Raw genomic sequence first — 18,130 nt, forward strand, 5'->3', positions numbered from 1 at the left:
CTTAGTTTATGTGCCAAGGAAAAATTTACAGATAATCTTAGGATTTTTCCTTTCTTCTTTTATATAGTGCTTCTCTTTTTTCTTTCAGATGATTCATAGCAACAAACAACAGCAACAACAGTGGTGGTTCTTTCCCTCATCCGCTGTCCATTGCCAACCATATACCCATCCTGGAATTTCTTCTTTTTGCTTCACCAAAGGCATAGCCAAAGTAAAGGAAGTTCTGGAGCTACGGTTCAGTAGAACAGTCATTTCACTCAAGTAATAAATGTGTGAAGAATTGAGTAAAACAGCAATGAGACCCTGGAGCAAAACATTCCCTACAATCATCAAACTGAGGATTTACAGTTCTTTCCATTGCATATTCTAGAATATGAATATCATACATGAACATGAATCCTTGGTTAAGTACATGATAAGCAATTAAATACAACTAATGAAGTTTCTAGTCACTATTAAATCCTCATAAATGTTAGTCTCTCATCTTTTTTTTGGATCAATTACCTGAAAACTTTGGTAATCCTCTTTTTTTCATTTATATCCACTAAGATTTATTTCGTTTTTTATTAGCTCATTGTATTTATGTATGTATGTATGTATGTATGTATTTAATTCGCTTTCACATTTACCAATGCTTTTACGTGTCATCACTTTCTTGGCCTTATAACCAGTCTAAGTTACTCTTTTCTTCCACAAATTCCTCATGGCATTTTTCACCTCTGTGTTTCTAACTGTGTAAATGATAGGGTTTAACATGGGGGTGAGGATTGCAAAAAACACAGTCACCAACTTGTCTACTGAGTAGGAAACCACGGGACGCATGTAGGTGAATATGCATGGCACAAAAAAGAGTACAACTACTGTAAAGTGGGAACCACATGTGGAGAGAGCTTTGCGCCGTCCTTCGGAGCCATGGGATTTCAGCGAGCGCAGAATGACAATATAAGAGATAAGTAACATGGACAAAATGAGCAAGCACATAGCCCCACTGTTGGCAGCCACCACTATCCCAAGCATATAGGTGTCACTGCAGGCAAGCTTCAGAAGTGGAAAAAGGTCACACATGAAGTGGTCAATGACATTGGGGCCACAGAAAGACAAATTTATCATGAAAAGAATCTGCACAGTGGCATGGAGGATCCCCCCAACCCAGGCCACGACCACCAAGAGGCGGCAGAGCCGCTGTCGCATGATGGTCATATAGTGCAGAGGCTTGCAGATCGCCACATAGCGGTCATAGGCCATTACAATGAGGAGAATGATCTCTGATCCTCCCAACAAGTGCTCCACAAAGAGCTGAGTCAGGCAACCACCCAAGGAGATGCTTCTCCTCTGGTAAAGCAGGTCAATGATCATTTTAGGGGTAGTGACACAGGTGTAGGAGGCATCTATGAAAGACAAGTAGGTGAGAAAGAAGTACATAGGAGCAGAAAGTGCGGGGCTGAGAGAGATGGTGAGGACAATGATCAGATTGGCCAGCACAGTGAATAAAAAAATGAACAAAAACACAATGAAGAGTATCTTCTGCAAGTATGGATTCTGTGTGAGTCCCAAGAGAATAAATTCAGTCACATTGTTGGGAGGCATGAGGTGATCCATTCAGGGAGTAATACCTTCCTGAGGCCTGAATCACTTACAAAGAGAAAAAGAAAGATACTTAACCAGGGAAAGGTTCTTGTCTGAATAACATAGTAGAGAAATAAGGTAGTCACCATAACTGTGGAGTGCATTTGTGACCCTCTTCACACAAGTAATTGTTTCAATTATTCATTCCCATGTCCTACATGATGATTCTTCCTTATTTTAAGATACCTTGCATTTGTTACCTATATACCATCTTTTATAGGGAACCATTTTATCTAACAGCTAATGAAAAAATACGGGGCTGTATGTGTGAGAAGACCTGGAGTCTCTCTTTGTTCCAACTCTGTTTGACTTTGCTAAGCCACGTCAGTTGCTGTAAGTTTCCAAGGCCTCTTCTGTATCTGTGAGCCTACTAATGGGACTGCAGAATATATTTCGTAAACTCCAAATGCTGCAAACAGTAATGGGTTATTTCATCTTCCAGGAGAATTGACACATGAACCAATAGCTCTAACTGTGAAAAGAAAGGCATTATCCACTGGACAAGCAGTGTCATAAATGGCAGATTAAGTAAATTTGTAGTAGTAGGAAACACCTCAGCTCCCTACCACAGCACATGCTATTCATGTCTCTTTTCTCACAGTGCAGAGTAGAATGCCAGAAGTAGAGTCTGTGATGCCTGGCACTTATTAAGTACTGAATAAATGCTTGGAGAATTGCCACACTTCTTACATGTTCATGTGAGAAAATAGACACACGACTCAGCCCATAAACCCAGGAGCTCAAGTGGTCCTGTCAACCTGTTTTGTTTATCATTACCCACTATATGAGAAACGTTACAAAGAAAAGAAACTTTTGAAAGAAGTCTACATCCCAGAATTAGAGTTTATAACATATTCTATAGGGTGAGTATAGAAATATTACATCTCTCTAGGAAAGAGTGTGTCACCAGGTTATTTGACTTCCAATTTAATTATAACGCTGATCAATTAATATTGTTTATTTTTTAAAATTATGTTTCTTATACAATTCGGTATATTACCACTCAGTAAACTTACAGTTTCAATAGAAAGGGGTTAAAATGAAACAAAAACAACAACAACAAAAACATCTTGGTAAGTTCTCCATTCTATGAAGGTCTTTTACATAAGGGGAATCTTACTTTCAAAGTCTTAAAAAGTAAACGTTTAACCTGGAGAACAGAAAGAAGTTTTTAAAGCTTGCTAGCTAGATAGACAGATAGAGATACAGATGATAGATAGCTTTTAGATAGATAAAATACTATATATTTATATATATACACACTTATACACACAAACACACATTTATAAAATCTACCTGTTACTTGCATGCTCACTAATCCAACAATTATCTATTGGACTCTCACTATGCATATAATTTATATGTTTGTCTGCACAGTCACAAAGAGTTCTTGTTAAATGTCTTTGATATTCCCTCTAAAACTTGCAGTATTTTATTACCAAACAGCAATGGTTCAAACATCCATAAGATGAATGATCTTCCTAAGTGTTTTACATTTCTGATATAAGCACTTTCATCCTTTCTCTTACCATTCTCTCATAACATCCAACAACCATCATTGAATAAAGGGTGTCACATTATTTCTCAAATGGGAGAATCATCCCAATTTGGGGACATAAATTCCCCAAAGGATAAAAAAAAGAAAAAATTAAAAAAATTATTCTGCAAAACATATTTATTTCTCCTTCAAAAAGAAAGAGATAAAGGCATTTTGGTTTTAATTTAGCTAAGATGAAAATCTTATGCACATGTGAAAAGTGCTGCTGCTTCTTTGCAATTCTCTTATACTGGGTTGAATTCCCCAAACATCTGAAAAAAAGTATGGTGTTTAAAAAGTAGACATAAGATATTATTTACAAAAGTGATTTAGAAATCACTATGGAGAAATAGAAATAACTGTCTTTTTTTTCCTTTGAATCAATACTATTGATTCTAGGAGTACACCATAAAGGAAAATATTTTTAAAAGGAAAAATCAATATTGACAATATGTTCAACAAAATTATTAGTTTTGAAAAGTTAGAAAATGCATTGACTGCCCAATGTTAGAAAAATGGTTAAGTAAAAATAGATTGCATCACTTCCAACAGCTTGTAGATATTAAAAGAAATGACTTCAAATATTGTGTAATGTTGTAGGAAAATTTCTATCTTCTAATATTAAGCAGGAAATCTGGATGCTAATTTGAGTACATAATATCTAAGTTAAACACATATCAATAGGAAAAAAACAAAAAAAGATCCCAAAATGCTACCTGTAAATTGGTGAGAGTAGGGTGATTCTATTTTCCTTGATGGTTGCATGCTGAAGGGATTTAAACTTCAAATTGTTGGGGCTGCAGTGAGTTGGGGTATGATTACATTATCTTTAAGATCCATTTAAATCTAGGATTTATATGTAATCATATGATTTCCAGAAATAAAATTCTCACCTCTAAACTTGTTTGACACAGTTCTATGCCAGGGCCCCAGGCCACTGTTAGTTAACACAGAAGGAAGTAAAGTTGTAAAATTTAAAATGCCAACTAGCTCAGCTACAAGAAGTCTCTGTTGATTTGTAAATGGCACCTATGGATAATAGGTGCCATTTCTCTGGAGTCTTAAAAGTGCTGCCACATATCCTGTTTTAAGAGAAGTTTCTTAGCTGTGGCTAATGAGACCTCAGGGGCATTTCATCATTATTAGTAGAACTTGTGAACCATCCAATTATTTCACATTACTTAACCAAACATCAGAGGAGAACTTTTACAGCATTTCATCCTTAACTTTCAAATCCATCCTTAAGTCTACCAAAAGACATATCAGAATAACAAGAGAAAAAAATGAATCAAACACTTACAAATTAACTAAATGACACTACAATTTTGGACATTTGATAATAAATGTGCCTAGTATGGAGATTCCAGGTGTTTGGTATAGTAAAAAGTAGACATTTATGTACATAACTATCTGATTTTTTAAAATTATCAACATAATATTATGTTTCTTTTTTCAAGCCATCCTTTATGTTGATTGTAAGTTTTAGATATTATATTCCGGTATGCTTGCAGGACTGTTATAAACCCTACTATACTAAAGGAACCTCACACCAGAGGAAATGTTCAGAGCTTCCTCAAGGTAGTTGTTTATTGCTCTCATTATGGAATAAACTAATATGATAATGACGAAAATAATTTCACCTATTGAATTATACATATAGAGTAAAATGTATTTCTTACAGCAATTAGAATTTAATCTCACAATACATCTGTGAAATGGGAAAGATAACTCCTGGATTGATTCAAGAGGGTGTGATCACTTAACAATATGTCATGATAGAAAAACAGCTCAAGAAAATTGTCAGAGGTCATGTAACAAAATTAGTTTGTTGAGACCATTTGACTATTACAGTGCTAGCTATGATAATCTTTGTGATAGCAAATGCCAAAGAAAGCTTGAATGTGATTTGAAACTATGCAAAGAACTTTAAGGAATATATAAGCTCATCTGCGAAAAAGTCTTCAACATGTCTTTCATTTCTTAATTGAAAGAGTCAGATCATAGAACTAGCATGTACTTACAAAGTTAATCTTCCCATCCTCATAAAAGGTTGAAATTGATTCAGTGGATTTGGGGGTCACCCAATAAATGGTCATCCATCTTCTACTTAAATAGTTAGGGTGGTAGCAACAAAGTTTTTGTTTTGTTTTTTTTTCTTAATCCCTACATTTGGGGAGTTTTACAGGGCCTAAAATACTATGGCATGGAGAAAGCGCAACGTCTACAGTAATGAGTCTAAAGTCTGGGTTGTCTATAAAAGTAATGTATCTATAAAAAATTAATGTTTAATTAAAATGTCTATACCAGGAAAGTCTGTTTCCAGAATTCAAGTTCAAAGAGAAAGTGAAAAAAATATTGGAAAGAGAGTAACACATTTTCAAACTAGAAGGGTAAATCAGAATGAAAGCAGAAGAAATGAAATATGGATCAGATCACAATTGGTCAGAAAGCTGTTGAGATATACTTTGATGTTTGACAGTTTTAGGAAATAATTCTGCAACAATTGGGGGCTTGGCAGTTTTCTTATGTGTAATTTTGTACTTTTCAATAGACATAAATTCATATTCTCAAGGCAACAAAACACTCAACAGTAGAGTGCATATCCTCAAAAACTCAGTTCAATCCAAAGATCCTTCCACCCAGAAGGACATTTTCTTTTTTTTGAAAAGATTTATTTATTTATTTATTTTGCTCTCTACCCCCTCCCTCCCTCCAAGTTGTCTGCTCTCTGTGTCCATTCGCTGTGTGTTCTTCTGTGACTATTTCTGTCCTTATCAGCGGCACCGGGAATCTGCATTTCTTTTTTTTTTGTTGTGTCATCTTCTTGTGTCAGCTCTCTGTATGTATGGAGCCATTCCTGGGCAGACTGCACTTTCTTTCGTGCTGGGCGGCTCTCCTTATGGAGCGTACTCCTTGCGTGTGGGGCTCCCCTACACGGAGAACACCCTTGTGTGTCATGGCATTCCTTGTGCACATCAGCACTGCGCATGGGACAGCTCCACATGGGTCAAGGAGGCCTGGGGTTTGAACTGCGGACCTCCCATGTGGTAGGCGGACGCCCTATCCATAGGGCCAAGTCTGCTTCCCCAGAAGGACATTTTCTAAGGCATTTACCAGAAATGGGAAAGTTTAGGGTGGTGGACTATGGTCAATTTCCGGCTTCTACATATAATCTCTCATAACTCTTCAATTTTACTTCTTAAACTTGGGGTAGAAGCAAATATATTTATAAATATGTTAACAATACTTAAAGTAATAAAAATGACATTTACAGAATAAAAAATCTTGGAAACACCTTCTGAATTACCTAAATAAACTGCGTTTATAAATGGCAAGACAGTTTAAAGTCATAGAATGAGATGGTCTCACAGGGAAAAATGAAACTCATGTCTCTTGATCCTGGAACTTCATTCTTATTCTCCTTCATTTTTTCTACAATCATAATATGCTTGCTAAATATTGTTACATCATGATGGCCATTAACTTCTTTGATAAAACATATGGTACTCATGACATGGGAGGCTGGATTTGTCGAACTGAAGAAGTAGCGTAAAGTTACTTGCAATATTCATTTATCTTTGGGTATCAGACCTCATTTTTTAAAAGACCCAAAAACTATTCATAATATGAATAGGTCGTATAACCTGTGGCTTAAGTAAGTTTAATTAAGAAATACTTCCCTTGTTCAAATGTGGAATAATGAATCCTGTTTCTTCCATACCTTATAAACCATTTTGGAAAGCAGTTTGCAAATAGGATACTAAGAAGTGTTCTTAGTAATGTAAAAGTCAAGTAACTAAGCAGCTGAATTTTAACAGTGAAAAATGTTTTATGGATGTATTTCTCTAAGTGCTTTTGAAAAATATCTGCATTTAGTTTCTACTAATGATTTTGAATCTAATAACTTATCACTTCCTACATAATATAATAAAAAATATTTTATTGTATCAAGTCATAACCAAGCTAACACCAAGGAATTCTATATAATTAAAAGTTCTCGAGAAATAGACTAAGAATTTTGGGGTTCAAGACTGACTTACATATTCTCTGATCTAGTTATTTAACATTTATGATCCTCCTTTTTTTTTGTAAAATAAAGGAACTAGATTTTAATTTCATAGGGTTGTTATGAGCATATGAGGGCACTTACTAGTTTTCATTTTGATTTAAATGCAACAAACTTTTATTATTACTGGCATTTCCTACTCAACAAAACAAGAACCCTATATAATTTTAAACATTAGGTTATGGAGTGTGTTCCAATATAAATTTATCAAGTATCTTATTTCTAAATTGTATTACATACTCTCCTATATACCAGTAGTCAATACAGTTTTGTGAGTACTAGCTGCTTTTATATTAGGTGTGTTATGCAACTCTGCAATTAGAAGAGAGATTTGGGGAAAAAAATCTGTAAGTGGATAAGAGGTGGGGTAATTAGGTTTTAAAGTAATAAAACAAAAAAATAGTTTTTGATAAAAATACAATCTTTGTATTGGATCTTTTTCTCTCTGAAATTACATTCCTATGTAATAATGTTCTAATAGTATGTTTTACCTCTGTGTTCCTTACCTTATACATGACAGGATGTAATGTGGTAATAACAAGGTTATAGAATATTGCCTTGATTTTATCCATGGAGAAGATGATTACTGGACATAGATACATAAAAATACAGGGAACAATTACAAGACAACTGTGATGTGGGAACTGAACATACAAAGAGCCTTTTTCCTCCATGCAGATCTGTGAGTCTTCAGGGACGACAAGATGACAACATAAGATATCACCAATATTAAAGGTGATCACAGGGACTACTCTACAATTGGCAGCTACCCAGGGACCAATGAGGAAAGTATCATTGCAGGCACATGTATCAGGGTGGATTGTCATACACAAAATGTTCCATGATGTTTGGTCCACAGAATGAGAGCCAGAAGGTGACTAGAACTTATCCTATAGTATAGAAAGCCCACTGTCTTAAACATTTCCACCAGAAAGCAGCATGTGCAGTGGTTCATGAAGCTTACATAGTGCCAAGATCTGAAGATGTCAATATAGCCATCACAGGCCAAGAACATAAGGCCAACCTCAGAATGCCTAGGAAATTCAGTAAAGAACTGTGCCATGCAGCCAATGAGGGAGATGACTTTTGTCTGAGAGAGCACATCACCTAGAATTTTAGGAATTATCGAAAAGAAATAGCATGCATCTATCTAAGACATGAAGGAAGATATATATTGTTGACACAAAAGTCTGAGTACAGATTATGGTACTCACAATCATTAGGTTGCCCCTGACAATGACAATGTAGATGATAAATAAGACCCTGCATAGAATTATCTGCAGAAATCCTTTTAGAATGAGTCCAGCCATGTATATCCTGTCTTTCCTTCCAATGTTGATGAGGTACTCAGAAGTGAGGCATTCATATTTTTAATACCCAGATAGTGGACATTTTATATTTTGGATTTTCAGAGAAACCCAAAGCAGTTTAGTAATATAAGTAGTTTTATTCCATACTGTGCCAGAAAAGAAGAAATATGCTATTTTTTCAATTTTACAAAATGAGAGTTAGAATGAGCCTTTGAAGTTGCCTAATTCAGTTTTTTAAATGGAGGCTGGAATCCCTTTTAACACACTTTCTGAAAAGTCACTGGGTCTTTGCTGCGGGACATCTAGGCACAGGGAGTTCACCTTTTAATAAATCTGATTCCTTCTCAACCAGTAAAAAAAATATTGGAACACATTCTGAAATTAAAAACTAACCTTTCTTCAACTTTTAGTTCTATATTTACAGATTGTTGATATACAGATTAAATCTAATTTGCCTCACTCTTCAATTCAAAAGTCCTTTAAATTAGTCACAGAAAAACAAGGCTGTATCTGTCTTATTCACCTTTTTAGTCCAAGTGCTAACTTCAGTGTCTGACCCATAGTGGTATTTGTGGAATTCAATGACTGTTGACTGAGTAAAAATTAAAACGTTGGAGAGTTCTTACTTATTTCTCCCATGTCCTCATTTTTCCAACTAACTCCAAAAGGGAATGCAAATTAATGTACTGTAGGAACATGAACTAGAAATACTCCTATCATTCCTTTTCCACCCAGGAGTAGGAAATCATCTATGGTCCACTTCCATGCTCTGCTTCAAACAGGCTGCATTTCACTCTGGTTATCAGGAAATGTGAGCTAAAAGTTAGAAAGCATGATGGGGAAGTAAGGAAGTGGGGTGTTTTTTCCGCTGCTTCCCTCCTGCAGTTTGTGAATGGCTGGATACCTTTAATTAAGGTATATACAGCTCTGGTACAAATCCATTTCCTTCTAGGTTACTGTAATCACTTCTACCACTGACTTTCTCAAGCCTCCGTGTGCTAATGGCTTCCCACCCTTGCTATCTCTGGGGTGCTTTTTCATCCCTTTTTAGTTTCCCTTAACTCGTCTCATGCTTGGATAAATAATTTTCATTAAACTATTTTATTGTCCCCCTCTGAGTATGGTATTTCATATCAGGACTACTAAGGATACAGGAAGTTTGTAGTTTGTACTTTTCTTTTATTAAAAAAAAAGTAGAAATAAATGGGAGACAAATTTTCACTTTCATAAACTTATTTTATTTTAAAAATTTCCGTACTTCATTTGAATATTGTTGATACTTTATCTTCCATTAGGGAAAAAAACAGTGAAAGACTGAAATGTAACAAAATGTTTATTAGGTGCTTCAATGAAAACTTATGTATTGCTTAGCACACTCATGGAGGTTACATGATTCTATGTGTTTTGTGATTTTCACTATCTTTGGGCTATTTTGGTTTGGGTTCTTTAAATCAAAGAAAACTGATAATAATGCAAATAATTCTTATTCATAGAAATACAATTGTTGTCAGCAGGAGGTTCAATTGATTTCCCTCAACCATTGTGGTAGGTGGACATCTATTTATGAATTCATTACAACATCTTTGAAAGAGTAATAATATGTGTGGTACATTGGATTCTCCTCTAAACTGATTATGTCACTCTTTCTCTTATTAATGAATGGGTTAAATACATTCTCTGTCATGTGTTCATTTTATAGTTGCATAGTCAGAGTTCGCCTTTCTTTGAAAATTATTTTATCTGTGGATATGGCAATTACTAGGAGAGATAAGTTAAAAGACTCACAAAAATCCAGATCCTGTTTCCCTCTCTTAATTCACCATGGTGTTACCAGATTTTGTTTAGGTTCATAGACTATGCTACAGAAATGAATTTCAAGTGCATGTCAGGTGAATTAAGCCAGTAATTTATTCAGGTAGGGAGGGAGGAAAGGATATACAGATTAAGTCCTCTCAGGTAGAGAGGAAGGGGCTGAAAAGTGATAAAGATGGTTGATTTACAGGCTACAATTTCCCATTATAGGTTATAAATGCCCAGGTTTACTTGTGTGGTGATCCAAGCAAGTGAGAAGCTCCTGGAGCTGGAGTCCAGAGACAAGAGAGAACGAGCGGGAGAACTTAGCCCTGGTGATGCTTTTTAAACTGTTAATTTTCCACCCCTTTGCTAATGGGAGGAGATGAGTTCCAGCTGTTCACCATTTTGATTGCTTATTTCCCCCATCAATCTCCCAAGACGGTCCAATGATAAAGTCCTTTGGGGAATATCTGGGGCTACTCCTGGTTGCAGAGGAAGCCTTCTTCTGAGTGGCAGAATCTTGGGGGTGGGTTTCCTCCAGCAGTCCACGTGGACTCTCTGCCAAGTTCCAGATCTGTCTTTTCCCTATCTTACTAGCCTGCTTCAATGGGTTTTTACATTTTATTTTGTTTGGGATTTGTTTATATTTAATCCATTTATAAAAATCTTCCAAACTTGCTTTGAAGTCAAATGAAAAAATTATGATGCTAAAGAACAACTTTTTAGCCTCCCAAATCCACTCCCATTTAGATGTATAATCTATTGAAAATACACTTACACACACAAACATACCATACCACATATCTCAATACACCACACCATACCAGATATATTGGTTAATGTTGGCACTGAGAAGACGGAAGCACAATTTGTCACCCATGATTAGAGTTTTAACATCAATGACACATGTAATTTTCTGGCATCAAGAAATAGGCTTACTGGGGAAGATGGTGATGGACTAAGAGGCAGACCTGAATGCTCTTACAAAAACAACAGAGAAAAAGCCAAAAGCTGTCCGAAGGACCTGCTTTGGGGCTCAAGATATCAGGGCAGTGTTACACATCTCCCAGGAAGGTGAAGTACAGTGAGAGGAAGAAGCTGAAATGACAAACGTGAATTACCAAGCCTCCTGAGGCAGCCAAGAAGATTTCTCCTCCCCTATCCCCAAGATATTAAGCTGGGCTAAAAACCCTGGCTTGCTGCAACCTCCTGAGATGGGAACAGACATCTTCCTTCCTGTCAGTTGTTTCAAGAGAAAAGGGAGGGGAGGTTGGGATGCTTTTCTTCAGTGAATACATCCAGCAGAGCCCTCTTTGAATCTCTGATGTATAGATTCAACACGGGAACACAGGAAAGCCGAGAAGAAATACTTCCGTGTAAAATCGTACTGACTAGCACCATCTGCTGGCCAGTCTTACACTGCATGGGAAAAAACTTCAGACCTTCTGCATACAACCCCTGGGAGAAAATCTGCACCCATTAGTGAGTCTCCCGCCTGACTTCAAAAACTTAAGCTGGGCAACTTTAAAGACTGAGAATATAAGTTGAACCAAATACCAAAGAAGAGCTGTTAAAAAAAGAAAAGAGAGAAAAATAGTCAAGAGAGAGAAATTAGCCACCAGGGTAAATATACCAACATATTCAGATGCCTAGACATCAGAAAAAAACAGAAAGACATGGTCCAGCCAAAAGAACAAACTAAATATAATAAAGAGATACAGGATCTAAGACAATTAGTCAGTAATAATCACACAACTATCTTAAAGCAAAGAATTTATAGAAAATATGACTAAAGAAGTAAAGAATATTAAGAAGACACTGGGAGAGTATAAAGAACAATTTGAAAGCCTGCAAAGAAAATTAAAAGACCTTATGTGGATCAAAGACATGATGGATTAGTTTAAAAATACATTAGAGACACATAGAAGCAGATTGAATTGCTTGAAGACAGAATTAGTGACTTTGAAGGCAGAATATCTGTTCTGGAAAAGACAGGAGAACAAAAAGAGAAGAGAATAGAAAAAATGGACCAGAGTCTTAGGGAATTGAACGACAACATGAAATATTCACTTTATTGGTTTCCCAGAAGGAGAAGAGAATTGAAAAGGGACAGAAAGAATATTTAAGGAAATAATGACTAAAAACTCCCCAACCATTATGAAAAGGATAAATATCAATATCAGAGAAGAACAACAAACCCTAAACAGAATAAATCCAAATAGAACCACCCTCAAGACACCCACTATTCAGAATGACAAATATCAGAGATAAAAAGCAGATTCTGAAAGCAGCAAGAGAACAGCAATGCATCATATACAAGGGAAACTCGATAAAATTAAGTGCAAGCCTCTCATCAGAAACCATGGAAAAGAGAAGAAAGTGGGTATGATGTATTGAAGACACTGAAAAACTGCTAGCTAAGAATTCTGTGTCCAGAAAAGCTGTCCTTCAAAAATGAGGATGAGTTCAAAGTCTTTACAGACAAACAAAAATTGATAGAATATGTTACCAAAAGACTCTATTTGCAAGAGATACAAAAGTGGGTGCTGCAGCCTGAAAGGAATAAACAAGGGTGAGAGATTTGCAGCAGAGTTTAGAAATGAAGATTATTAGGAACAGTAAACTCAAAGTTAAGAAGACAGATCATAGAATGGTATGACAACAGAGAACTCAAGGACAAAATGAATGAAACAAGTAATGCCTTTTACCGTAATAATGCTGAATGCTAATGACATGAACTCCCCAATCAGAAGACATAGACTGACAGAGAGGCTTAAAGAAATGTGAGCTGTCTATATGTTGTTTACAAGAGATGCACTACAAACATAAGGTGACAACCAGGTTAAAATTGAAAGGTTGGTAAAAGGTATTCCATGCAAATAGTAACCAAAAAAAAACCTAGCTGGAGTAGCCCAGATAATGTGAAATAACAATATTGTAATGTATGAACAGTAATTACTAAGTGTAACTAGCAAATTGTTCCTTATTATCAGTATTCTATAAGTTTCTTCACGCAAAATAAACACTAGCACTTAATTGAGAAGGACCGGAAAAGAGATATTTTGGGATACTTCATTTTTCTTTAATCTTTTCTTATCCATGCTTGTTAATTAAAATAATCCATCTGGGAATGGGTATTAGATGGATGTGATATGTTTAATTTTCCTAGATGTGATAATGGTATTGAGGTTATGTAGGAGACTGTCCTTAGGAGATGCATGCAGAAATTTTTAAGTTTGAAAATTCATGATGTCTGTAACATTTTAAAATAGTTCACCTGAGACAGTATGAGATAACGCAAGCATGTAAAAAATTATTTAACTATTGAGTCTTTGTGGAGGATGTAGAGATGTTCATTGGTCATCCTTTAAGCTTTTCTGTACGTTTGAAACGTATAATAAAGAATTGAGGCAAAAAAAAAAATAATCCATCTGGATCAGTAATGACTTAGCATGACTACCATTGAAAAAGATTTTGAGTTTTTCTGCCTCAAAAATTTATGAGTTGGCATATTGTTACCTTCTGTAATTCATTCCAGTAAGATGCAAAGAATTCCCAAAGAGGAATCTGATTATTCAGAAAGAATTATAGCCTAAATGGAAATAGAATATTTACACCAATAATTTATTTTATTCTTAGAGATTATGTCTAATAGAGCTATAATATGAAAATTAGAATTTTGTTATTATTAATTTCTATTATATTAGAATTATTATTTATATTTATAAGTATTTATTACTATACTATCTATATCTTATAATTGATTATATTAAACCTAAACTGGTCTTGCATTCTCCTTTAAAATTTGTAATTTCTTTCAACCTATTTTTTCTATTTATTTTACAATTTTACAATAAAAGCCTTTTTAACAGCTTAAAAAAAACATTGAGTGTACATTTTGGATTAGTCAGCATTCTCAAAGGAACAGAATGAACAGGAGATATCTGTATATAGTATGAAATTTTATAAGATTCTCTTTTGTGACTGTGGGGATGCACAAGTCGAGGTTCCGCAGGCAAGTTACAAGCCAGGGCTTCTGAAGAAAGTTCAGTGAAAATCCTTGATGAGTTTCCTGGAGACATTGGCTGGCCAAAGGAGAGCTGGGAAATTTTCTCTGAATGCTGAAATCACTTTTCCTTTCAAGGCATTCAACTAATTGGATAAAACATGCCATTCTCCAGTATCCATGTGGAATCCAAGCCCCCACTTGACATAGATGTGCAATGGACACAACCAATCCAATGTCCACAGAGAAAATGTGGCGGGGCGTGGGAAGGGTGGCCATGGTGGCTGCTGGGTGCGAGGAATGGGAGGAAGAGATGAGATGGGGAGGCGTTTTCGGGACGTGGAGTTGTCCTGGGTGGTGCTTCACGGTCAATTAGGGGACATTGTAGATCCCCGCAGGGCCCACTGGATGGAACGTGGGAGAGTGTGGGCTATAATGTGGACCATTGACTATGGGGTGCAGTGATGCTCAGAGATATACTTACCAGGTGCAATGGATGTGTCATGATGATGGGAGAGACTGTTGCTGTGGGGGGAGTAGGGGGTGGGGGTGGTGGGGTTGAATGGGACCTCTAATTTTTTTAATGTAATATTAAAAAAAAATAGTGAACAACAACAACAACAAAAAACAAAAAAACATGCCACTCTTTGCTGACAACAAGTTTCCTGGTCGATTGTAGACGTAATCAGCCATCTACGCAATAATCTCATTGATAACTAAAACCCATAAATTTCCTTGTATTATAATTAGTTCATAATTGCTTGACCAAACAACTTGGCACAATTAACTGACCAAGGAGACACATAAGCCTAACCATCACATATGGTATGTTAAAATATCTCAGTAAAACAGCTTAATAAACACAGAAATAATTGTGCAAGAATAGCCAGAAACAGCAGTTTTGTACAGAAGGGGAGACAGAAAGACTGAAAGGGGAGGAATTTCCTTGTTTTTTGTTTGTGTGTTGTTTATTAGTATTATTAATATAATGAAAATGCTTTATTAATAATTGAAGTGATGAACACAAAATTATGTGATTATACCAATCACCATTGACTGTACATTTTGGATAAATTGTATGCTTTACCAAAACATAACAATAAAATTGATTTGATTTAAAAAAAATAGGGTGGACAAGGGGGAAAATACACCAAGTGTAAGATATGGATTATAGTAGTAGTATTTTGATAATACTCTTGCATAGTTTGTAACAAAGGTATCACATGCAAGGTGTGGGTGTAGGATGATATATGATATTATGCATGTTTATTTTGTAAATTCACAACTTTTACTATACAGTTACTATTTCTGTAAGTTCATGTATGAATGATATACTTCAATAAAAAATAAAAAGCATTTTTATGTGTGATATTGCACATATAAGACTGTTTTAACAGAAGACAAATACAAATATACTAGAGAAAGAAAAAAAAGAATACGAGCTAAGTACGGCAGGCAAGACTTAGACTGAGAGCTAATGAGTTTTGTTTGTTCATTTGTTTATTTTTTATTATAATTTTTGGGATAATGAAAGTACTCTGGGAATGATTGGGGTGACGAATGCACAAATATGTGATTACACCAAATACCATAGACTGTACTCTTTGGATGGATTTATGCTTTATTAATATCTACCAATAAAATTGATTTGTTTAAAAGGGAAAAAATAATACATGTTTATTGATCTATAGTTTGACTGCAATTTGGGTAAGCCAGGGGGAGCACATATGAAAGTAGAAAAAATGTTATTGAATGAGAGTGGAAAATTTAGAAACAATATTGTCGTAAGCACATTGAAATAGAATATGTGCCTGATGAACTGGATGATCTAAGGAGATTTCTAGGTAAAGTGTTGAAGGTGTTTCTCAGCTTATTCCATTTGCCCCTAGTAAAATTTGAGGAGAGAGAGCCATGCTAAACAAAGAGCTACTAATTATTAATGAATCAGAACTTGATTGATGAATTTGAAAATAAAATTGGTTCTCATTCACAGCCTCTTTCTGTGGCTTTTATCTAATGTAGCAAATTCCAATAATATTGGGCAACTTACAAAATTACAGAAATTTTATTAGTTTGGACAAAAAGGAACAGAATAAATACAAAATCCACTGTAGATCTCTATTCTTCTATAGATAAAAAGTAGCCTAAGAAAAATACTAACCTACAAACACAAATTATATATTATGGAAGAGAATAGATAATTAAAATGCAGATCAAGAGTTTAAAGGGAAGAAATGAAAGTCATGGAAGATCACTCCCAAAATTCTGATTTGTCAACAGCCAAGCATTTGCAACAATATATGTCTGACTGACTTTCAGAATTTCTATAGAACATTCACTTCTGTGTGCCTCTGCACCTTCTGTTTTTCCCTGTTGTTACATGTGTCTATAAAAGTTTTACCATGCCATTGTTTGTTGGTGTTGGGATGGGACAGATACTTGCCCCTTTTGTTAACATGTCTTACAATTGAAAGGAATGAGACTTAAAAAGTTGCATTCAAGGAACCACACTCAGGAGTATCATCCATAACTATGTAATTAGATGATGAGATATGGACCATAAGCCTGATTCTGATGCTATACTTAATGTGGCTGGAGAGGAGTCTTTGGAAAAGGGGAAAGTGTGTATTTCGTTTACGGAACAGATGTGTATTTTTGTGACTGGAGGGCATATGTGGCAGATGGTACATAAATGACAATATACCTACCCTTATTTGCTCTTCAGGAATATTGCCACTTCCTTATCAAGAGGTAGAGTGCACGCCTTTTCTCTTTGAACCTGGAAGGACATTATTACTGGATTGACTAAGAGTATGGCAGAAGTGAATCTGAATGACTTCCAAGGTTATGTTCATACAGCTTCTGTCTGGTTCACTGTCTTGGGACACAAGGATTTTCGAGGTCTGAGTAACTATGTATAAAAGACCAACTACCCTGAAGCCACCCTGCCTGAGAGGCCATGCAGAGAGAATGTGTAGAGATAGAAGGGAGATGCCCAAGAAACACCATCTATTCCAGCCCCCACTGTGCAAGACTTTCAAGCCCTGGCACCAGTCATGCAAGTAAAGAAACTTTCCAGATGATCTCACCCCAGTCACTTTCTGACTAAAAGCCCATGAAAGACCCTGAGCCAGAAGCACCTAGCTGATCTGCTCAGAAATAACGACCCACTTAATGTACCTGTATAATAAATGATTGTTTTTTTAATGCCACTTAGTTTCGGAGTGAATTTTTAATAGAGCAATAGTATTTGTAACACTATAGTAATTTAGAAAGTGTGGTATTAATTCATGGATAAATGAACTAATTGAACAAAATTGAAATTCAAGAAACAGAAAATGCATACTTAAATTAACATTTGGAAGAGGCGGCATCACAGGGTAGCAGAAAATTGAATCATTATTCAATAAATAGTGCTTAGACAGTTTATTCTTATGATATAAAAGTACATCTCCACCTCATACCATAACTACAGGTTAAAATGCTGCATGGATTAAAGCCAGAGTTGTAAAAATCAAAATTTTAAAATTTCTAGAGAATATTATATTTTACAAAGTCAGGGCAGGAAAGGACTTTGTTAGTAGTTGCTGTGACCTGCCTTCCTAAGCTTTGCTTCCTTGTCTCTGGATCATAGCTTAGGTCGTGTATGCCTGATCTCAAAAGTGCCCACTCCTCTTTCCAAATACCAACTCCTCCAACCTCGCTAACCATTTCATTAGATCCTAATTCCCTTTTTTGGATTATTTTCTTTTTTTCTTTCTTTCTTTTTTTTTTTAAATATTTATTTATTT

The 18,130-nt window shown here is 35.5% G+C and overlaps 1 protein-coding gene across 1 annotated transcript; it reads right to left on the reverse strand.

Moving 5' to 3' along the window:
• Positions 1 to 672: 672 nt before the first annotated feature.
• LOC101430586 (olfactory receptor 4C3D-like) lies at positions 673 to 1,599 on the reverse strand. Its single transcript, XM_004483915.1, has one exon. It carries the CDS (start codon positions 1,597 to 1,599, stop codon positions 673 to 675), a length of 927 nt encoding a protein of 308 aa, XP_004483972.1.
• Between the last annotated feature and the right edge of the window lie 16,531 nt (positions 1,600 to 18,130).

Source organism: Dasypus novemcinctus, chromosome 10 (genome assembly GCF_030445035.2).
Source record: "Dasypus novemcinctus isolate mDasNov1 chromosome 10, mDasNov1.1.hap2, whole genome shotgun sequence".
In the NCBI taxonomy this organism is placed as follows: domain Eukaryota; kingdom Metazoa; phylum Chordata; class Mammalia; order Cingulata; family Dasypodidae; genus Dasypus; species Dasypus novemcinctus.

What these genes read in the sequence shown, in the direction of transcription:
- LOC101430586 (XM_004483915.1), bottom strand. Translation starts at nt 1,599, where the DNA reads ATGGATCACCTCATGCCTCCCAACAATGTGACTGAATTTATTCTCTTG.